The sequence below is a fragment of the Molothrus aeneus genome, chromosome 13 (assembly GCF_037042795.1).
Source record: "Molothrus aeneus isolate 106 chromosome 13, BPBGC_Maene_1.0, whole genome shotgun sequence".
Classification (NCBI taxonomy): domain Eukaryota; kingdom Metazoa; phylum Chordata; class Aves; order Passeriformes; family Icteridae; genus Molothrus; species Molothrus aeneus.
In genome coordinates, this window is record NC_089658.1 from 92,194 (window position 1) to 109,001 (window position 16,808).

Genomic DNA, 16,808 nt, shown 5'->3' on the forward strand with positions numbered 1-16,808 from the left:
GAAGAAGTGACTGTGCTGGTACTTTTTTCATTTGAGTACATATATTGTGGTTTCACAGACTAACACAGTAAGAGCAACAGTAATTTTCACTGCACAGATGTTTCTCACTTGGAAATGAGACCACCTTTGGTTTTTTAATATCTAATTTTTTTAATATGTAAAAAGAGTCCTAAGTTCCTAGGTCAGTCTTGTGCTTGACTCTTCTAATTATAAAACACACCTTGATGAGCATGCAGACAGCTAACTTCACAGTGCTGAGGTATTTCTCTTCTGAAAAAAATGCTAAACACATACCTGCTTTTGTGCAGTGTAACGATGAGTCATTTTTTCTAAGATCTAAGTTTTTCTCTTATTTGTCCATTACTCACAAATTCTAAAATTGAGCTCTAAAAACTAATTTTAAAAAGAAAGCAGAAACAAGTTCCAACAAATTGGCTGAAAATCAAGTTCAAAGTACTTTGTGCATCACATCTTTTGGGATGAATAATAAGCTGTCCCATTTGGCACTGTCAAGCTGCAACAGCAATGATTGGATCATCTCAATGCCTCAAAGCTAAGTCAGGGTACAACACCACAACTCATGAAGCTGCAATTCCTATTTTCTTTGGGTTTATTCACAGTCTGTCTGTTGTAACAGAACCTCCCGATTACTCAAGTTTATGAACCTCGCTGTTCTGCATATTGCAATTCTTGAATCTCAGCCCAAGACCCAAGGTTGCCAGAATTGTGCTCAGCAAGAGCTAGGAATATGGACAGGAAATAAGGTTCAAATAATTTTGTGGTCCTCAGATTTAGGACTTTAGATTTAGATTAAGCAGGAGTCCAAATGGAAGTAAGAACAGCAGGGAATCTGTGATCTTTTTCAAAGTAAAAATTATATCCTGTGCCTAGGGTTTTGAACTAGCCTGCAGACTTACATGACACTGATGTCTTCTAGAATTCCATTGTAATGGTGCAATTCCTATTATATTTCATAGAAGTTCCCTATCCCAGGAATCTTCTCCTGAAAAAATCTGGCCACAATGATATCCTGTATTTTAGAGTACTTCATTAGCCCCTGTGCGTCAGGCGTGTTAAATGTGGTCAACTAATTTCCTGCAAAGAGGAAATGGGTGCTCCACCTCAGAAATCCAGAAAGACCAGTGGATTTCCTCTCCTCACCCAGAAGAGCAGGTCTGTTAGAGAATAGATCTGCACAGCTTGCCTACATTTACAGCTACTGAATTTTTACCTGACATATATGGACGCATAGAATTGAGAATCTCTGCTAAAGAATCATTGATCTCTCACAAGGTGAAATGGTTTACATGTGAATAAGGTTTTTAAATCCTTACAGAGAAAATGGTGGCTGTTGGGCAGCCCTTGTGGCATCATTCATACAAATAAACCATATTCTGCAATGACATGTAACTGGGTTTAACAGAGTTTTAACACTTTACAGAGTGCTCTGTAAAGGCAAGCAATGAAGACATGGGTGCAGTAGGCAAAGGAAGACAGAGCTGCTAAAGGGGCCATGGCATATTTTAGAAATTTTAAAATAGTATAGATGTGTCCTTCAATACTACTTTTGAGATGGAAAAGTAGGAAAAGAAGTATTTGCTCATGAAAAAGGGAATCCAGTTGATTACTCTCTGTGAGTCCGTAGTAAGATAGTTTTTTGAAAACACCTCTCTATTTTTGAAAGGTATGTTATATATATCAAGATGCCCTTGGCAAAGTTGTCTTTGAAATATGTCTGCGTTCTACGTAAGATCTCAGCTTTTTAGTTATGTCTCACATCCAGAGTCATACTTAGACAATTGGCTCGTGACTTGGATCCTCCACAATGCAGCAAATGCCCCATTCATGGAGTCCCAGCCCTGGCCGTGGCCTCTCTCCTACGCTGTGACCTGACACGTCAGGCGCAGCTGGTGGGGCCGCCTCCCTCAGAGCTGCGCCCGCTCTCCTCAAAACCGACATCAAACGGGCAGGAGGGCGGGGTGGTCACAGCAGCTGAGCTGCACTTAGGCTGTGTCACACCCTGGGTGTTAACGAGAGACGTGCTGAAAACCTTCTCGTACTTATTTTCTGATTTGATATGAGAATGAGGCCTGCATGGGTATGTGCTTAAAACATTTGTAGAGACACATAGAAAAGACTGTAAAAAGCTGGAACTAGAAAGGAGCAGGTAACTTGTGCTCTTTTTTCCTTTTCATACAGCTGTGGTTGAGGGGGCTGCAAGGAGATGCAAAATAAACAGGGAAAGCATTTACAAAATAGAACATGTAAATGAGACTTGCAAGAGTTGAATGTTGAATTGAAAATTGTTTTTTCTAAAAAGTTTACCTGTTTTAAAAGTGGGCAGTTTAGAACATTAGAACTGTTACAATATAATCTAATTCCTCTATGGTATACAAAAAACCTGAAGCTTTGTTTAAACAGGGAGGGTGGTTTAACAACCTGAGCAGAAGATTTTAGTGTGTATGCAATAGTTTTATGTATACCTTGAATGGTAGCTGCCTTGTGTCAAGCAACAGATCTAGTTTTTGATTATCAGCCCATAAAACTACTTTCCAGAGCTGCCTGTTCCCTGAAACTGGATGCTCAACATGGCCATTGGCAGATGCTGCTCATAAACTACTTCAACACCACCTTGCTTCTGGCAAAGAATCCAGCCATAATGAGAATAAAATAACAGAAAATCCCACTCCCTCTTTCTTCCATACAGTTGCAATAAACTCTTAATATCAGGTTTTTCACTTAGCTTTACAGCTTTAGCTGTGCTTATAGATGCTGAAGCCCCATGTTTCAGGCATGCTGTGTTACTGTGATGTTGTTGATTGAACCGGTCAAAAGTTCACAAGGAGACATTTCACAATTACAGCCAAAGACAACTTCACTAACTTCTGTTTGCTTGGCTTCTAGCAAAATGAAATCTCATCCTGTCCCCAAATCCTGGGAGCTGCTGTGCACATGAAATGTCATAACTTACCCGCAAGGTCTGTTCGTGCCAAAGTATGTGCACTTCAGTTGGAGGCAAATGACATTCATCGTCTTCCAGAACTCAGATAAATAAAGTGCAGGTCTCAGATTAGATGAATAATCCTTTAGTCTGTTATTTTGCATAGCAGGACAGCCTTTCATTAATTTGATAATCTTTGCTTTTACAAGCATTATCCTGTTTTTAATAGAATAGAATAATAAAAAAGTCGTTGATATGTCAACAGAGAAAAGACTGATTCATGAGGTCATATGATTCCTTCTTTGCAGCTAGTCATGCAACTGCTGGGCAGAGCTCATGGAGCCAAAGTTTCCCAATTTCAGCATGAATTCACTCACAGTTCACACCAGATTAATATCATTGGTCATTACCTATTTAATTGCTCTCCCACTTAAAATATTTCCATTGTCTAACCACAGATCATGAACATTACTCTGCAAATTTTTTTGAAAGCCACCACAACTAAAAATTTGTGAGGTAGATTTTCACTGAAAGCAGTCTAAACCACTGCAGAGGTCGTTCCTGTGGTCACTGTACAGACAGGGATGGTTTATGAAGTTTCAGTTTGATTTCAAACATTCTTGCACTGTGAGTATCTTCAGGTTCAAGTTTTTATCCATGGAGATATGTTTGTGAAAGAATCTTGTGAAAAAAGTTATCACATTAAGAAGTCACTGTATGCCATTTTTGGTTCCTGCCATTTGATCTATGAGTACCTATTGGTTAATTCTGCTGCATACATAATTTCTCTATGCAATGACCACACCACTGAGAATGAATGGCTTGAGAGCCTGTGAGCTCTGTTGGCACATAATCCCGGGCTTCACAAAGAGAAATTCTCAGATTGGAAAGAGAGGTGCAAGTGTCCTATAGTTAGACTATAGTGTTTTTGTCCACTGTAAAGAGTGGGCCAAAGAAGGATGGGATGCCAAGGAGTGTCATAGTACAGAACTCCCATGGAGCTGCTATCAGTCAAATGTCTGATCTGGAGCTGTTCTGGGTTTGCAGAGTGGGCTGGGTAACAGACTGAGCAGTTCTGAGGTAGCACAGGAAGGATCCAGACAGGAGTCTATAATGGAAAACTTGTGCTTCTGTTGGTACCTTAATTGCACCTTCCCTGTAGATGCACTTGGATCTGTTGTTTCTACTACCAGATAGACATTTTTCCCTCCTGGAGAAGAAAGAATCAAGTCTGGGGAGTTTGTTTTCTGGGCTTCAGTTGCTGTCTGCATAACATTGCAATTAATCAACTTGTTTGCTCTAACAAAGGGTGAGTGGTGCAGCTGAAAAGCTTGTAGCAGACAACAAATCAGCATTGCTAGGGTGCTGCAACAGAAGTAACATGAGACCTCAGGTGACTGAACAAGGCCTCAGTCCAGCATATGTACTCATCAAGGGCCACATTATTACTTTCAACTTTTAACTGGACTTGTTCAATAAAAACAGTGCTTTATTATTACGTGCATTTGGAGAGCCCTACTGTAGTCCCTTTAAAAGGTTTGAATTGGCTCATCAACAAGACAGAAAAAGAACCAAATCCCACATACCTTCATCAATGTTAGTCTGTTTTAAGAGACCAGACTTTTCTGACCCATGCTGAAGCCACAGTCTTTGTATGAAAGGAATGAAGAAAGTCCCTTAAACAACAAATTTTTGGCTCAAGGCAAGAACTCTAGGCTGAAATTCCTTTGCTGGGGTGATGCAATAGGTCAGATTTGCTGATTAGCACATAGATTTTTTGGATTTTTAGTATTCTTTTCAAGTATATTTATTTAAAAGTTTAATTGACCAATGGAAAAGGAAAAAAAAATCACCATCATTTAGTTTTTTGTCATTCAGTAATACCTAGATGTGTTTTGAGGCTCTTTTACAGATTTTTTTTTTATTTTCTACTCACAGTAGATGTTTAAATAATCATCCTTCTTTATTACATTGCATAAATTACATAAATATTACATAATTTAAAAATTACATTAATATTACATAATATTACATATTACATCCTTCTTTATTACATCTACTACAGCTGAGTAGAAAAAATTAGAAAAATACTGTAATTAAAGGGCTACTATACTACAGAGTTCTCTTCTTTGCTGAGTGTCCTACTTCAGTGTGGTTTGCAAATGATACATAGCTGAGATACATCTTCCTCTCCCCAGAATTCATCACTTCATCATTTCAGCATAACACAATTTAATTATCTGGCATTTAAATGCAAAGTCAAAGGGTCAGCTATTGATCTCCATTCTTGGAACAAGCCACAGGAGAGAGAAAATCAAGTGGAAGTTGCTACTCTCTTAAATTAGTGGATTTCAGCTGTTTTACTGAGCACTGGTCTAGGATTTAATGCCTCAGAGATAAGGAGCCCTAGTAAGAGTTTTAGGCTTAGTGAACAGAAATTATATGCAGCGATTGCTGGTACTTCACTTTGATAGAAACTCCAATATTTAGTTTGCATTATCTTAGAACATAAACTCTCTGTCGCTGAGGCTGTTGCCTTTCATTTTTTAAGTTAGGCTTGTCATTAGTATTCAGTGTAAGAGCTTTATTTACCCATATATTCCAGCAAGAAGGTAAAAAAAATGCTGCTTTTATAACTGGATGTGGCCAAAGTCCATGTAAACAAAGGCATTGCACTTAATGGAAGCATGATCAATAGGAGTTATTCCTGTGGGGCAGGCAGGGTCCATTCCAGTCTGCACTCTCCTAGATATGGAAGTTGTCCCTGTTAGTTGGGTACATTTCCAGCCTCATGGGTGTCCTAATGGCTCAGATGTCTCCCTTTTTGTAGATGAGAGGTCTCCATTTTGGTCATGTGTCCAAACCTTTGAAAAGGAGAGTGAAATAGTGAGCTTCATGTTTCAGTGTTAAAATGGAATCCACAAAGAGCATTAGGTAACAATGATAAATCCATATAGGACTATAAGGAGATCAATAACTTATTTTTGAAATTGTATGCATTGTAAACACCATGTCATACAATTGTCTAAATTACCATACCATGATGGATTCCTACCAGTAGGAGATGGCTAGAGTTTTGATTGCTCACAACTTGACAGACTAACAGGTATTCCTCTACTGGTAGTGAGTGCCCATGCTATCAGTACAGTCGCATAGCAAAACGACAGCAAATACAACAGAAAAGGGTCAAGAGAGGTAATATTTATGTAGACTTTGACAAGGCTTCCTGGAAGATCCAGCAGTAATGCAGTTGCTGCCACAAAGTTTTTTATAGCCCTGAAAAGAAAACTGCCCTGTGAGATGTGGGGACCATCCTTCATACTCATACTTCTGTGAGGAGAAGACACATGTGTGCATCTCCTCCTTACCTAACATGACTAACCAGAATACCTAGCGTATCAATGAGCAAGTTTACATCTGAGAGGACCGTCTCTTACTATGTTTGTATATGATCAACCCTAAGTGCTCCAGAAACACCTTGCTAAGGATTTGGAGCTGTTTTGCTAAATTTCAGTGCCTTAGATACCAACAAGAAAGAACATTGATTCTTGCCTTCTTTGTTGTGGCTCCTAGCAGTTTTGTGATGGGAAGCTGGGGAGGGGAGCAAAACCAAAGATGCCCTCATCAACTTTTACTAAATGAACTCCCATCATTTTGCTAGTAATTGCAGATTTGTGACCCTTGCTTAAAAGAGTGATGAGAAATCCCTAAGCCGTAGGGGTGTTTTAGACATTGCATGTCTGTTCCCTCACACCCCCTTTCTGAGCCTTCACTTTCAGAGTTGCCTTTCTGCTGGCTTTTCTATTCCACTGCATTCTTCTGATGCATCAAATCAAGTCATCAGATGCACACATTCATACCTAAGTCATGAGTGGATGACCAGGTGAATTAATTATTCAGAAAGTTATGGAAGTGCTGTTGTTTCAATGCATGCAATTATTCAGCTAATTCAGCTTCTTTGCTGAAATAGCTTTTAAGACTCCAGTTACTTCTAGAGAGGATGATTTCAAAATTTGTATCGATATATCTGGGCCCCGCAATAAAAAGAAGTAATCTTGAATGCTAAACTCACCTTAATGATTTTGTCTCTGGTTGTGTTTCAAGAGAAAAACTCTTTAACATATTTAACACACCCACACCCCCATCCACCCCACTACTTTGATGTAGTGTTACAGAGCTTCACAAAGCCCTGGCCTAGTGCAGGTGACTTTTTGTAGTTTCAAAAGAGAAAGGAACACACAAGACTGGGAAGGGTTGTGTAAGGAGGAGATAGAGCATGAACTCTTCTGAAACCAGGAAGTGACAAACTGCACAGGAGAAAGCCAATATTGGCATTTTGTGTCTTAGTACAAGGATGCAGTAAAACAAGTAGCATCTCATTGATCAGGTCTACAGATATGAATTTCAAATTGGAAACCCTGAAGGGCTTTTCCATGATCTTCAGTTGATAGGAAAGGATTGAATTTCTCAATTCCCCAGCAAGATTACCTGTGTTTTGGAGTACTCTCTTGCAGAGAGGAACAGCAGTGTGAACATAGCTAGAGAGGAGAAAACCAAACAAAATTCACTATATATCTATGGAATTATACTGTAGCAGTGCAGAGAAGATCATAAAAATACATATTTGGAAAATATGCTGGGTCTTTCTAGCATGAGCTTTGGGTTGGTTGTTTCTATGTCATGGCAGTGTGTGGCACATTAGTGCACCTTTATGCTCTTTGAAGGGAGAACTCAAAACAGACCCAGTGTTTTGAAGGCTGCATCACTTAACCACCAGTTTGCAAAATGACTCCAGAGGACAAAAGTAGAAGGAAGTGAAAGATACCCAGCGCAACTCCGGAAAATGTTTCTTGTACTTAACATGCTGTAGAGAATCACCCGAGGCTTTTTGGGTCATACTGCAATGCCACAGGGCATATTCTCAGCCACATTTTCAGCATAGATCTAAAATCTATTCCAAGATTTCTCTGTGAAGGATAAACTTTCATGGTTGTTACCCTTGGCTGTCTTTGGAATTCCCTTGTGCTTATAAACACAGGGAGTTTAGTGGAAGTAGAAAGTACAAATGAAGTTGTTCCCTTCAAAGATCAGATCTCAAGTTAGTCACTTAATAAAAATGTATTCATGGATAGAAAGCTGCCAAGAAATGTTAATGAAGAATATTAGAAAGTTTGTATTTCTTTACTAGCAAGAACTACAGGAACTACATTTTTTGGTGAAGAGTTTTTCACTGACAAGTAATCAGAAAATTGTTTAAATTGTTTTTTTGTTTCAGAAAAATTGTGTGTTAGTGTATTTTATTAATTCATTTCAGATTAACATACTCACTGTCTTGAAAACTGTCCCCAGAGCTAAAGGAATTTAAATAGTGTTACAAAATCCATACTGAAAGAAGTAAAACATTTTGGTCAACTAAAAATAAAATTACTATGGGTTTCTTTGTTTGCAAAATTCTGCAATTCAATGGTTTTTTTAAATTTTTCAATTGAGCAGGAAAAATGTTACCCACATAGTTTTAGCCTTTATTTCCCTTTTCTATTCAAAATCTTAGATAAGAATATAGCAGTAGTTCCTTTTATTAGATTTGTGGCCATTTCATTTTAAAGCGAATTTGCTGTAAGAATTATTTTCCAGATCCTGAAACATAACTTCTAACTACTTGCTTCTTGTGTGAAATGGTCTGGGACTAAGTTTCAGCTGGGAGTGGAACACAGAACTTAATTTACTGTACACACAGTGGTGTGCAGCAGAGATGAAGCAAGAACTAAACAGGAGTCAATCAGGAGTTAAAATGGCAGGCAGAAAATGACTTGGTAAAGCAGGTTCAAATTTCAGATTCTTAATTCACTGTGCAAAAATACAGGATAAAAAACATGGTTATTTTAAAAATGGTAAGCTATAGATACTTGGAGCAGTTCAACTTGGGCACGCCTGCTTGAAAAAAGATTCAGTAAATATGATGGAATGCATATTTTAGACAATAGAAAGATTATGTGATGGAGGATCCTGAGGGGGAAAAAAAAGATGGAATAGGCTTGAATGATTCTGCTTTAACAAAAGAGAAGCAAATGTGGCTGATAAAAATCCAGTTAAGTAGTTGAAATTATTATAAATGGTGTTTTTAAGACATTATCAAACAAGTTTGAAATTAAAGCTGAGAATATAACTGATAGAATGCAATCTGCTTTAAAAAAATTGTTTCCATTTTGATGCGAGTGTTAATTTTTTTTAGAGGACCAGATATCTTCATGGAACACACCAACTGAGCTATTTTGGTTCTCAGACACATCTATCTGTGGTTAAGGCTAAGGCAGGAATTTTTCACTACTTATATTTCTCTGGCATTGTAGCTGTTATCATTATGGTCTCTGACCGTGCATGCTCGTCATTTGCTATTTGAGTTGTTCTAGTTACTGTGGCTGTAACAGATAAATCATAGGGTGTAATCTGTGCTCCCAGATGGAGTAACACAAACACTTCCACAGCAAATGGTAACACATATGGACTTCAAATATAAACTTGCCACTTGGAAATTCCCCTTTCAAGAAACATTCATGTCTAAATAACTTAATGAAAACGTTGAGGTACAGAAAATAAACCAAGGATTTCAATCATGGATGTTATGGTAGCTGTTGCACTCCTGCTCAGTAGTAGTTTCCTGAGCACACAGGAGACAAGATCCAGTAATTTATAAATGTAGTGACTGGATTTGTTAAGGTCAAAATAAAGACGTGCACATTTTAAAGTGAATGAACTTTGTAGATGCCTGGGTTTGTGCCTGCAAGAATTCTGAGAACTCCAGTTCCTGAAAAAAGGTCACATGACAGATAATGGAATTAGCAGGACTGCATGCTTGTGTCTGCAGGTCCTAATGCAACCTAGCTGCTGTTGCTGTGTGTCCTATGTGCCAGTGTTCAGCAACATGGGAACTCTAACAGGAGCTTTTCTTGGATTTGGACATTCACATTATACTCCCACACTAGGTTTCCGGTGTCTAGTGACAGTCTAATTCACTCTATAACTCCTCTTTTCACTGAGAACATTACTAAAACATCCTCATTTTCCTGGAACTAGTGAAGCTTAATATTGCTGAATTTGCTACCTCTGTTAGATGTGTGTGAAGGTGGCTGAGATACTCCAAAGCTGTTGGACAGACACAAAGAGCAGATGTAAAAAAACCCAATTGCATTTGGCTTATTTGGTTATGAAATATTACCCCTAAAATCATTAATTTAAAACTAAGTGGTTTCATCTTATAGGAATCTGAAAACCTGAGGCTTTGGAAATTTTTGATCTCTTTTTAAATACTTGATAAAGAAACCACCATTTGCCTAACATCAAAGCCTTATTCTCTCTCGCACTGAGATTATGGCTTTTTTTTTTTTTGACCATGCAAAAAGAACTTTTTTATAAACAAGAGAATATCAGAAATTAAAATAGCCATAAATACATGTCAGTACTATTGAAGAATGATCTTTCCTCATTTTTGGAGGGTTTTTTGTTGGTTTTTTTTCCCAAATAATAGCCCCATCTCAAGGAACATAGTCTGCTTGGCTGAATGTTTTTCCCAAGATAGCATTTCCTCTCCTGGAGGAAAGCCTCTTCAGTCACATCTCTTAACTGTCTGCCCCTCGTCCTCCCCACCCAGCCTGCTGATCTGTGTTCCTAAATATACTCCTAATTATGTATATGAAAATGTAGAAATAATAAGAATAGCATCCAGCGGCATGTTCAGGCTGCTAGGCTGTTTTAATAACAACATTCAACCCTGTTCTGGGAAGCAGCAGAACAGATTAAAGATCACAGAAAATTGTTTCTGGTTTACTGTTTCTGGTTTTGCAGACACTCATTGAATTCCCAGGATACAAATTTCTTTGTTACTGCATGGCCTTGACATGTGCTTGAACATGCTAACATAATGTGCAGAGCTGTTACATGAGGTAAATTGAAAAAAATAGCCCCCAGTATGTGGTTTGACTTGATGCTACTCTAATCTGTAGGCCAGTGGATAGGACACTTCAAATTCTTCACATACAATTGCCTAATCTTTGCATTATAAGTTGGAAAATGGTTAGGTTCACAATTGTCTCAAACTGGGCATTTCAGTCAGTAGTAGGTTATTTTTAAAGTATGCTTAGGCAGTACTTACTATCTTTTTAAATTGATATTCAGATGCTGGATATCAGACAGATGTATTGGTGAGGCAGGAAGCAGATTACTCCAGGGTCTGTACAGGAGGCTCACTATATAGGAAAAGAGTCTTTAAAACTATATGTGCACTAAAAGGATTGTACAAATCAAGCTCAGTAGACATCAGATCTGGTGCCACCATCTCTTTAGATTTTGTTTCCCATAACTACATACAGTTGCCTCACTATACAATGGTTGAAAAATACAGAATAATACAAAAGACCTTTCTGTAATATCATAGGAACAGGCTGGCTCTAGTTACTTCCGAATCCTTTCCAGCAAGAGAGGATAGAGGTGCATTTTTTTAATGCCGTTTCTATAGCCCAGGCAACTCTGGGTTTCCTTTGGCAGGCTGCTCTGCCAGGCAATGAGCAGCAAGGCCTGTGCCCCTGAAAGGAATTCAGAACTCCGTGCACCTGCAGAGCTCACGTACTTTCACTTGGTGAGCGCTGCAAGTTCCTTAATGTGCCTTTACACTACCTTTGTTTTTTTTTTACTGGATGAAGGTCAGGAAAAAGCCAAAAATGTTCTTGCTTGTGTAATTTTCAGTTGAGATCAGCTGAATCTAATTCTCTAATGTGATGTTTTTCCATCAGTTTGTGTAACTTAAACACAAGTTAGATGCCATGTGCCCTGGCAAAAGAGCTAGGAGGGTTACCATTTAGTAGAATTTGGAACATGAATATTCAAACCTATTTTAAATGGTAAAAAAAAAAAAAAAATTACAGTATTCCTTATCTTTTAAATGCATCTTTTGCCTGCCTCTCCAAAGATAAAGAAGGCAGAGTTGCATTTTGATTAATTTATTTACAAGGGCCTTTATCTTTTGGAAACTTAGGACTCTTGGAGACCTGTTCGTAAGGCTCATAATGCACTAAGATACTGCTGCTGCCAAGGCACAGCATTAAGACTCTCAGTGTACAAATTCACATGCTTGATGTGTTTCCTCCCATATCTAAGATACTTGAAAACACTTCTACAATTATCTATAAGATCAAATTCTTCACTGAGTGTATAGAGGTAAAATTCTGACTTCAACATTGCCTGAAATGGAGCTGAAAGAGTCCTTATTGTGTCATGTTACAGCCATTTTAATGGTGAAAGCTCTCTGTTGAGTACAACATGTCCAGGGGTTATTGCTTATGTAGGAACATTGTACTGTGGCTGCATGTTCCCTAATGAGATTAAGCAATCAATTCATATAATCTCTCATTCTGTTGGTTGCTTTACTGCTGGTAAAAGGACATTTATATAACCTACCTGCACAGAAAACCACATCCCTTCTGCTTGAGAGATGAGAATGATGACAGACTGTGAATTTCCATGTGTGGTTTTGGAGCAGCAGCTGGGTCTTGCCTTAATTAATACCCCCCAGCAACTTTGTTCCAGACTGTGTACTAATTTTTTATGAACAATAAAAATGACTCTTATATCTTCACACAAGGCACCCAGCATTTCCTCACAATACAGTTTTTCTTTGAAGAGGAATTGCTAAACCTCAACAAAGCTGGGAAGTACTCTAAAGAACTGTTACCACTACTAGAGTGATGCCAGCTGTCAGTGGAAAATCACTTGGCCAAGAAACTTAAAACCAAGTACCAAGAAGATATAAAATGAAGACTAGAGAGGACTGAGGGGGAAAATAGTCCCTAGGAAGGAGAAGTACAGGAATTGTAGAAATATAGTGGAAGAAATACCACATTTTTTGGCTCAGCACCCAAATCCTCACCACCATCAACATCAAATCAGACAGATGAGTGGGAACCTGAATGTTCTTATCCCGACCTGATGTGCAGTGAGGAGAAGGGGAGATAAGTTGTGCAATACCTTCATCACCTGCTAGTGCTGGATAACACTGAGCTTACACAATCCTGCTTCAGAAGCACGTCTCTCTTTAGGAACTGGAATGTTGTGCCTACTGCTGGCTCCCAAATGCTAGAATCATGGACAGGAGCAGCTGGTGCCATTAAACTGATCAGAACAGAAGGTGCCATTTTCCCTCTGCTTCATGGTGGTGTCAACAGCAATGCAAAACATTGCATGAAAACTTTTGCTTTCCTTGTCTGAAAGCACTCACTTCATGGGACAGTTCTTCAAGTGAAGAACATTTGCTGATACCATTTGTAATGAAAATAAACAGAAATGTTAACTCAGACAATAGAAACCTCCAAAGACCATTGTCTTAGCAAAAACTGATGCCATAGCTCAGGGATGAGGAACTCTAATTCTGCAGGCCACATCTACCCCAAGACCATGCCTCACTGCCCTTCTTCCCAAGGGTTCTAAAGCCCTCTTAGATGTGTACCTCTGCTATGACCAAAACATAGGGACAAGACCAGTGAATGTGGTCACACAACAGGGCTGTCACACCCCAGGCATGTCCCACCACAGGGAGGAATATATCTAAGAACACAACTGGATATATGACAAACAGCCAGAATACGTTTGTTTCCTGTTTCTAGCAGCAGATGGAGAGTTCAGTCCCTGACAGTTTGCAGGCAGAATAAGGCTAGGGAAGACACTGAATGGATTTGCATGGATTTTATGCAATGGATTTTATGCAACAAGATTATATCCTTTAAATCTAGTTGGTTGTGGTTTTGTTCTTAAATTCATCTGTGTAACCCTGAGATTTTTAGGCTCTACGTCAGGGGAAGCCACAGTTCTGTTCATCTTTGGTGCCTTATGCAGTCCTAGGCAGGGTGGTCACAGTTCTCCATACAACAATATCTGTGTGTACTGCACAGATGCAACCACTGCATTATGCATTGTGGTTGTAGGTGTAATGAAATCCACCAAATGTGCTTAAGAGCAATTTGTTTTAATGAGCTATGGTCTTTCTCCTAAATAATCAAGGAAACATCAGGGAAACTTGTTTTTTCCAGATTATTGAACAAAATCCTATTTTAAAAGGACTTGCTTGTCTGTTCATTGAGACACTGTTTGAGATTTGTCTGAAGTATCTTGGAGGCCTCATGAACAGAGAGAAAAGGAACCTACAGAACTGTTTTTCTGAGCAGGAGCCTCCCGAGCAGATTCTGAAGATAAATATTATTGCCAGATCTGTGAATTTTAAGCAGATTATCGGCTGCTTAGATTGAAGATTTGCTGAGGTCAGTTTTTATCTCAGACAGTTTTAATTGAGGTGTATTGAGTTTCTCCAGGAGGCTAATTTATTTCTTTATTTCCTATTCAGTGTACTGTGGAAAGAACTTCTATTTCTTATTTTGGTCTAGAATTTATGTGGCTCTCTGGGACTCTTGAACAGGCTATTCAGAATTAGAAACATTAGGATTAGTGCAAGTAGGAAGTTACTAAAATTACAACTACCAAAAATGCTAAGTCTATGTATTTAGGTATTCACAAAAGAATAAGATGTTCTCAATTAATAACAATGAAAGAACGTGTGATGTTTAGATTCAGCGACAGTAAGAACCAAACCAATAAGCAGAAGTAGTAGACAGCAAATTTCATGATTCAACGTTTTAATTTTTATGAAATGGAGAAACTAAGGATGGAAGCATGAGGTGCTTCCTCATATGCTGTACATCAGTGATGAAGCTGGGAATAGATTCCAGATACCCATCTACCCAACAACAATGCTAATTCTGTCTGCAGCTTCTGCAGAGCTTCCTAGACTGCACATCTACCACAGTGCATGGCCCTAAAGCAGCACCAGGCCTCTGTCCCATGGCTGAGATCTGTTCCGAGCTGTACCAGGTCACCAGATGGCTCCTTCTGTGAGCTCACTGCTCTTTGCTCCAAGCTTAAGTGCCACAGCTTATGAGGTTTATGTTAGATATTCAAAAAAGGCTGGTACCCTCAAGGTGACACCTGTCCCTTACTGGAATACAGCACCCCCTGCCTCACTTCTGAGTGAGACCCAAGGCAGTGAACAAGGGAAACTGCAGTAGTAAATGCAGAAAACACAGGCACAGCTGTGGAGAATACATCACATCTGCTGCCTCAAAATTGCCGTTTTGCATTTTTACCATAACTTTTAAAATAGCTGGAGAAGACCTCATCATGCTTTCTTAACTTCAGCACTTGGTCAGACACATAGGGACAGCTTGGAGGAATAAGTGAATATACTATAAAGCTCAGTACAGCTATTATTAAGTCAGAAAGTTCAAGAAACCACAAGAGATATGAGATATCCATGAAAGGATCAGGAACCCAGCATCCCTGAAGACCCAGTTATCAAACAAGGTATATGACTAGTCTGACAGCATTTTTAAATGGGTTGGAATACCACAGCAGCCTGCTCTGGCAGAGAATAACACCTCCATCCACTTAGTGCCAAGTGGCATTCACCCTGCTTCCAACCTTTTTATTCTATATTCTGCATACAAAAAAATAGCTCATGGAAGACACTGCTCTCCCGTCTAATCGTGCCGTGTTTGCTCCCTGCAGGTGAGCGGCCTTTTGAATGCAACTGGCAGGGCTGTAACAAGAAGTTTGCTCGCTCGGATGAGCTGGCCCGGCACTACCGCACTCACACCGGAGAGAAGAAGTTCAGCTGCCCGCTGTGTGAGAAACGCTTCATGCGCAGCGACCACCTGACCAAGCACGCCCGGCGGCACGCCAACTTCCACCCCAGCATGCTGAAGAGGCGGAGCGGCAGCGGCTCCAGGACAGGCTCTGTCAGTGACTACAGCCGCTCGGACGCCTCCAGCCCCACGATCAGCCCCGCCAGCTCCCCATAGACTACCTGCACTGGATGTCAGCACTTTGCCTCTAATGCCTAACGTGGAGTTTTGTTTGTGTTGCACACAGTTAAAAAACTCTGTTGCTTCCCCTCCTTCAGTTCCCACCCTCTCTTTTTTAAAAATCAGTAAATAGCTGCCTCCCACTGCAATTTTTAGTCAGATTTTTTTTACCCAACCACACAAGTGGCTATTCTAACCTCATGGACAGACAAACTTACATGTTACACTTAGCGACTCCTGCTGTCTCCATATTTCATATATTTTGCAACCATATATGGATCCTCTTCATTATTCTTTATAAGAAAAGGAAAAAAAATCTTAAAAAAAGGAAAAAATCTGCTTAATTCACCTCAGGTGTTGAAGTAGTTTGTAAAACCGGATTGCACAATATAAGCATACATACACTTAAAAATCAACTGTGTTGGATTTATGTCCCCCTTCTCTTTTCTCAGGGATGGATATTTATGTTACACAATAATTACAATGAAGACACACCCTAACCACAGCCTTACTCTGTAAATATAATTGCACTCAGAAGCTTTTTGTTAGGTTCTTTCACACACTGGGGAAAAAATAAAAAACAAGCAAACAATACAGAAACCAGCCTAATACTGGAATGTAGTACTGGACTTTTCCATTGCTCATTTTCCTGATTATATACCTGTGTTGGGGAGCCTCCAAACAGGAACCTTGTCTTTCTTCAAGCTGCCCTCTGCCTATGGTAGCAAGTTGTCTTCTCACATCTGCTGAAGATGCTCCAAAGCCAACTTCCAATTGCAAAAATCTCTGTGACATTGATAAACTTGTTTGTTGGTTTGTTTCCTGCTAGATAAAATTCTGAGGAAAAATTCTCAACAAGATGCCTTAAATGAGTAACCTAAATCACAAAGAAACAAATTTACACTGGGTAACATATTATGGCAAGGTGGCCTGGAGTCTCAGAGGCATTCTATTGTCAACTCTCTCCA

General features: G+C 39.3%; 1 protein-coding gene across 1 annotated transcript in view; it reads left to right on the forward strand.

Annotated features, from left to right (window-relative positions):
- The window catches only part of KLF13 (KLF transcription factor 13), a 28,223-nt gene extending 11,971 nt beyond the window's left edge, over positions 1–16,252 (forward strand). Inside the window, exon 2 of the mRNA XM_066558787.1 lies at positions 15,545–16,252. Coding sequence (XP_066414884.1) covers positions 15,545–15,837 — 293 coding nt within the window. The 3' untranslated portion in view covers positions 15,838–16,252. The remainder of the gene's footprint in view (positions 1–15,544) is intronic.
- The last annotated feature ends 556 nt before the right edge of the window (positions 16,253–16,808 follow it).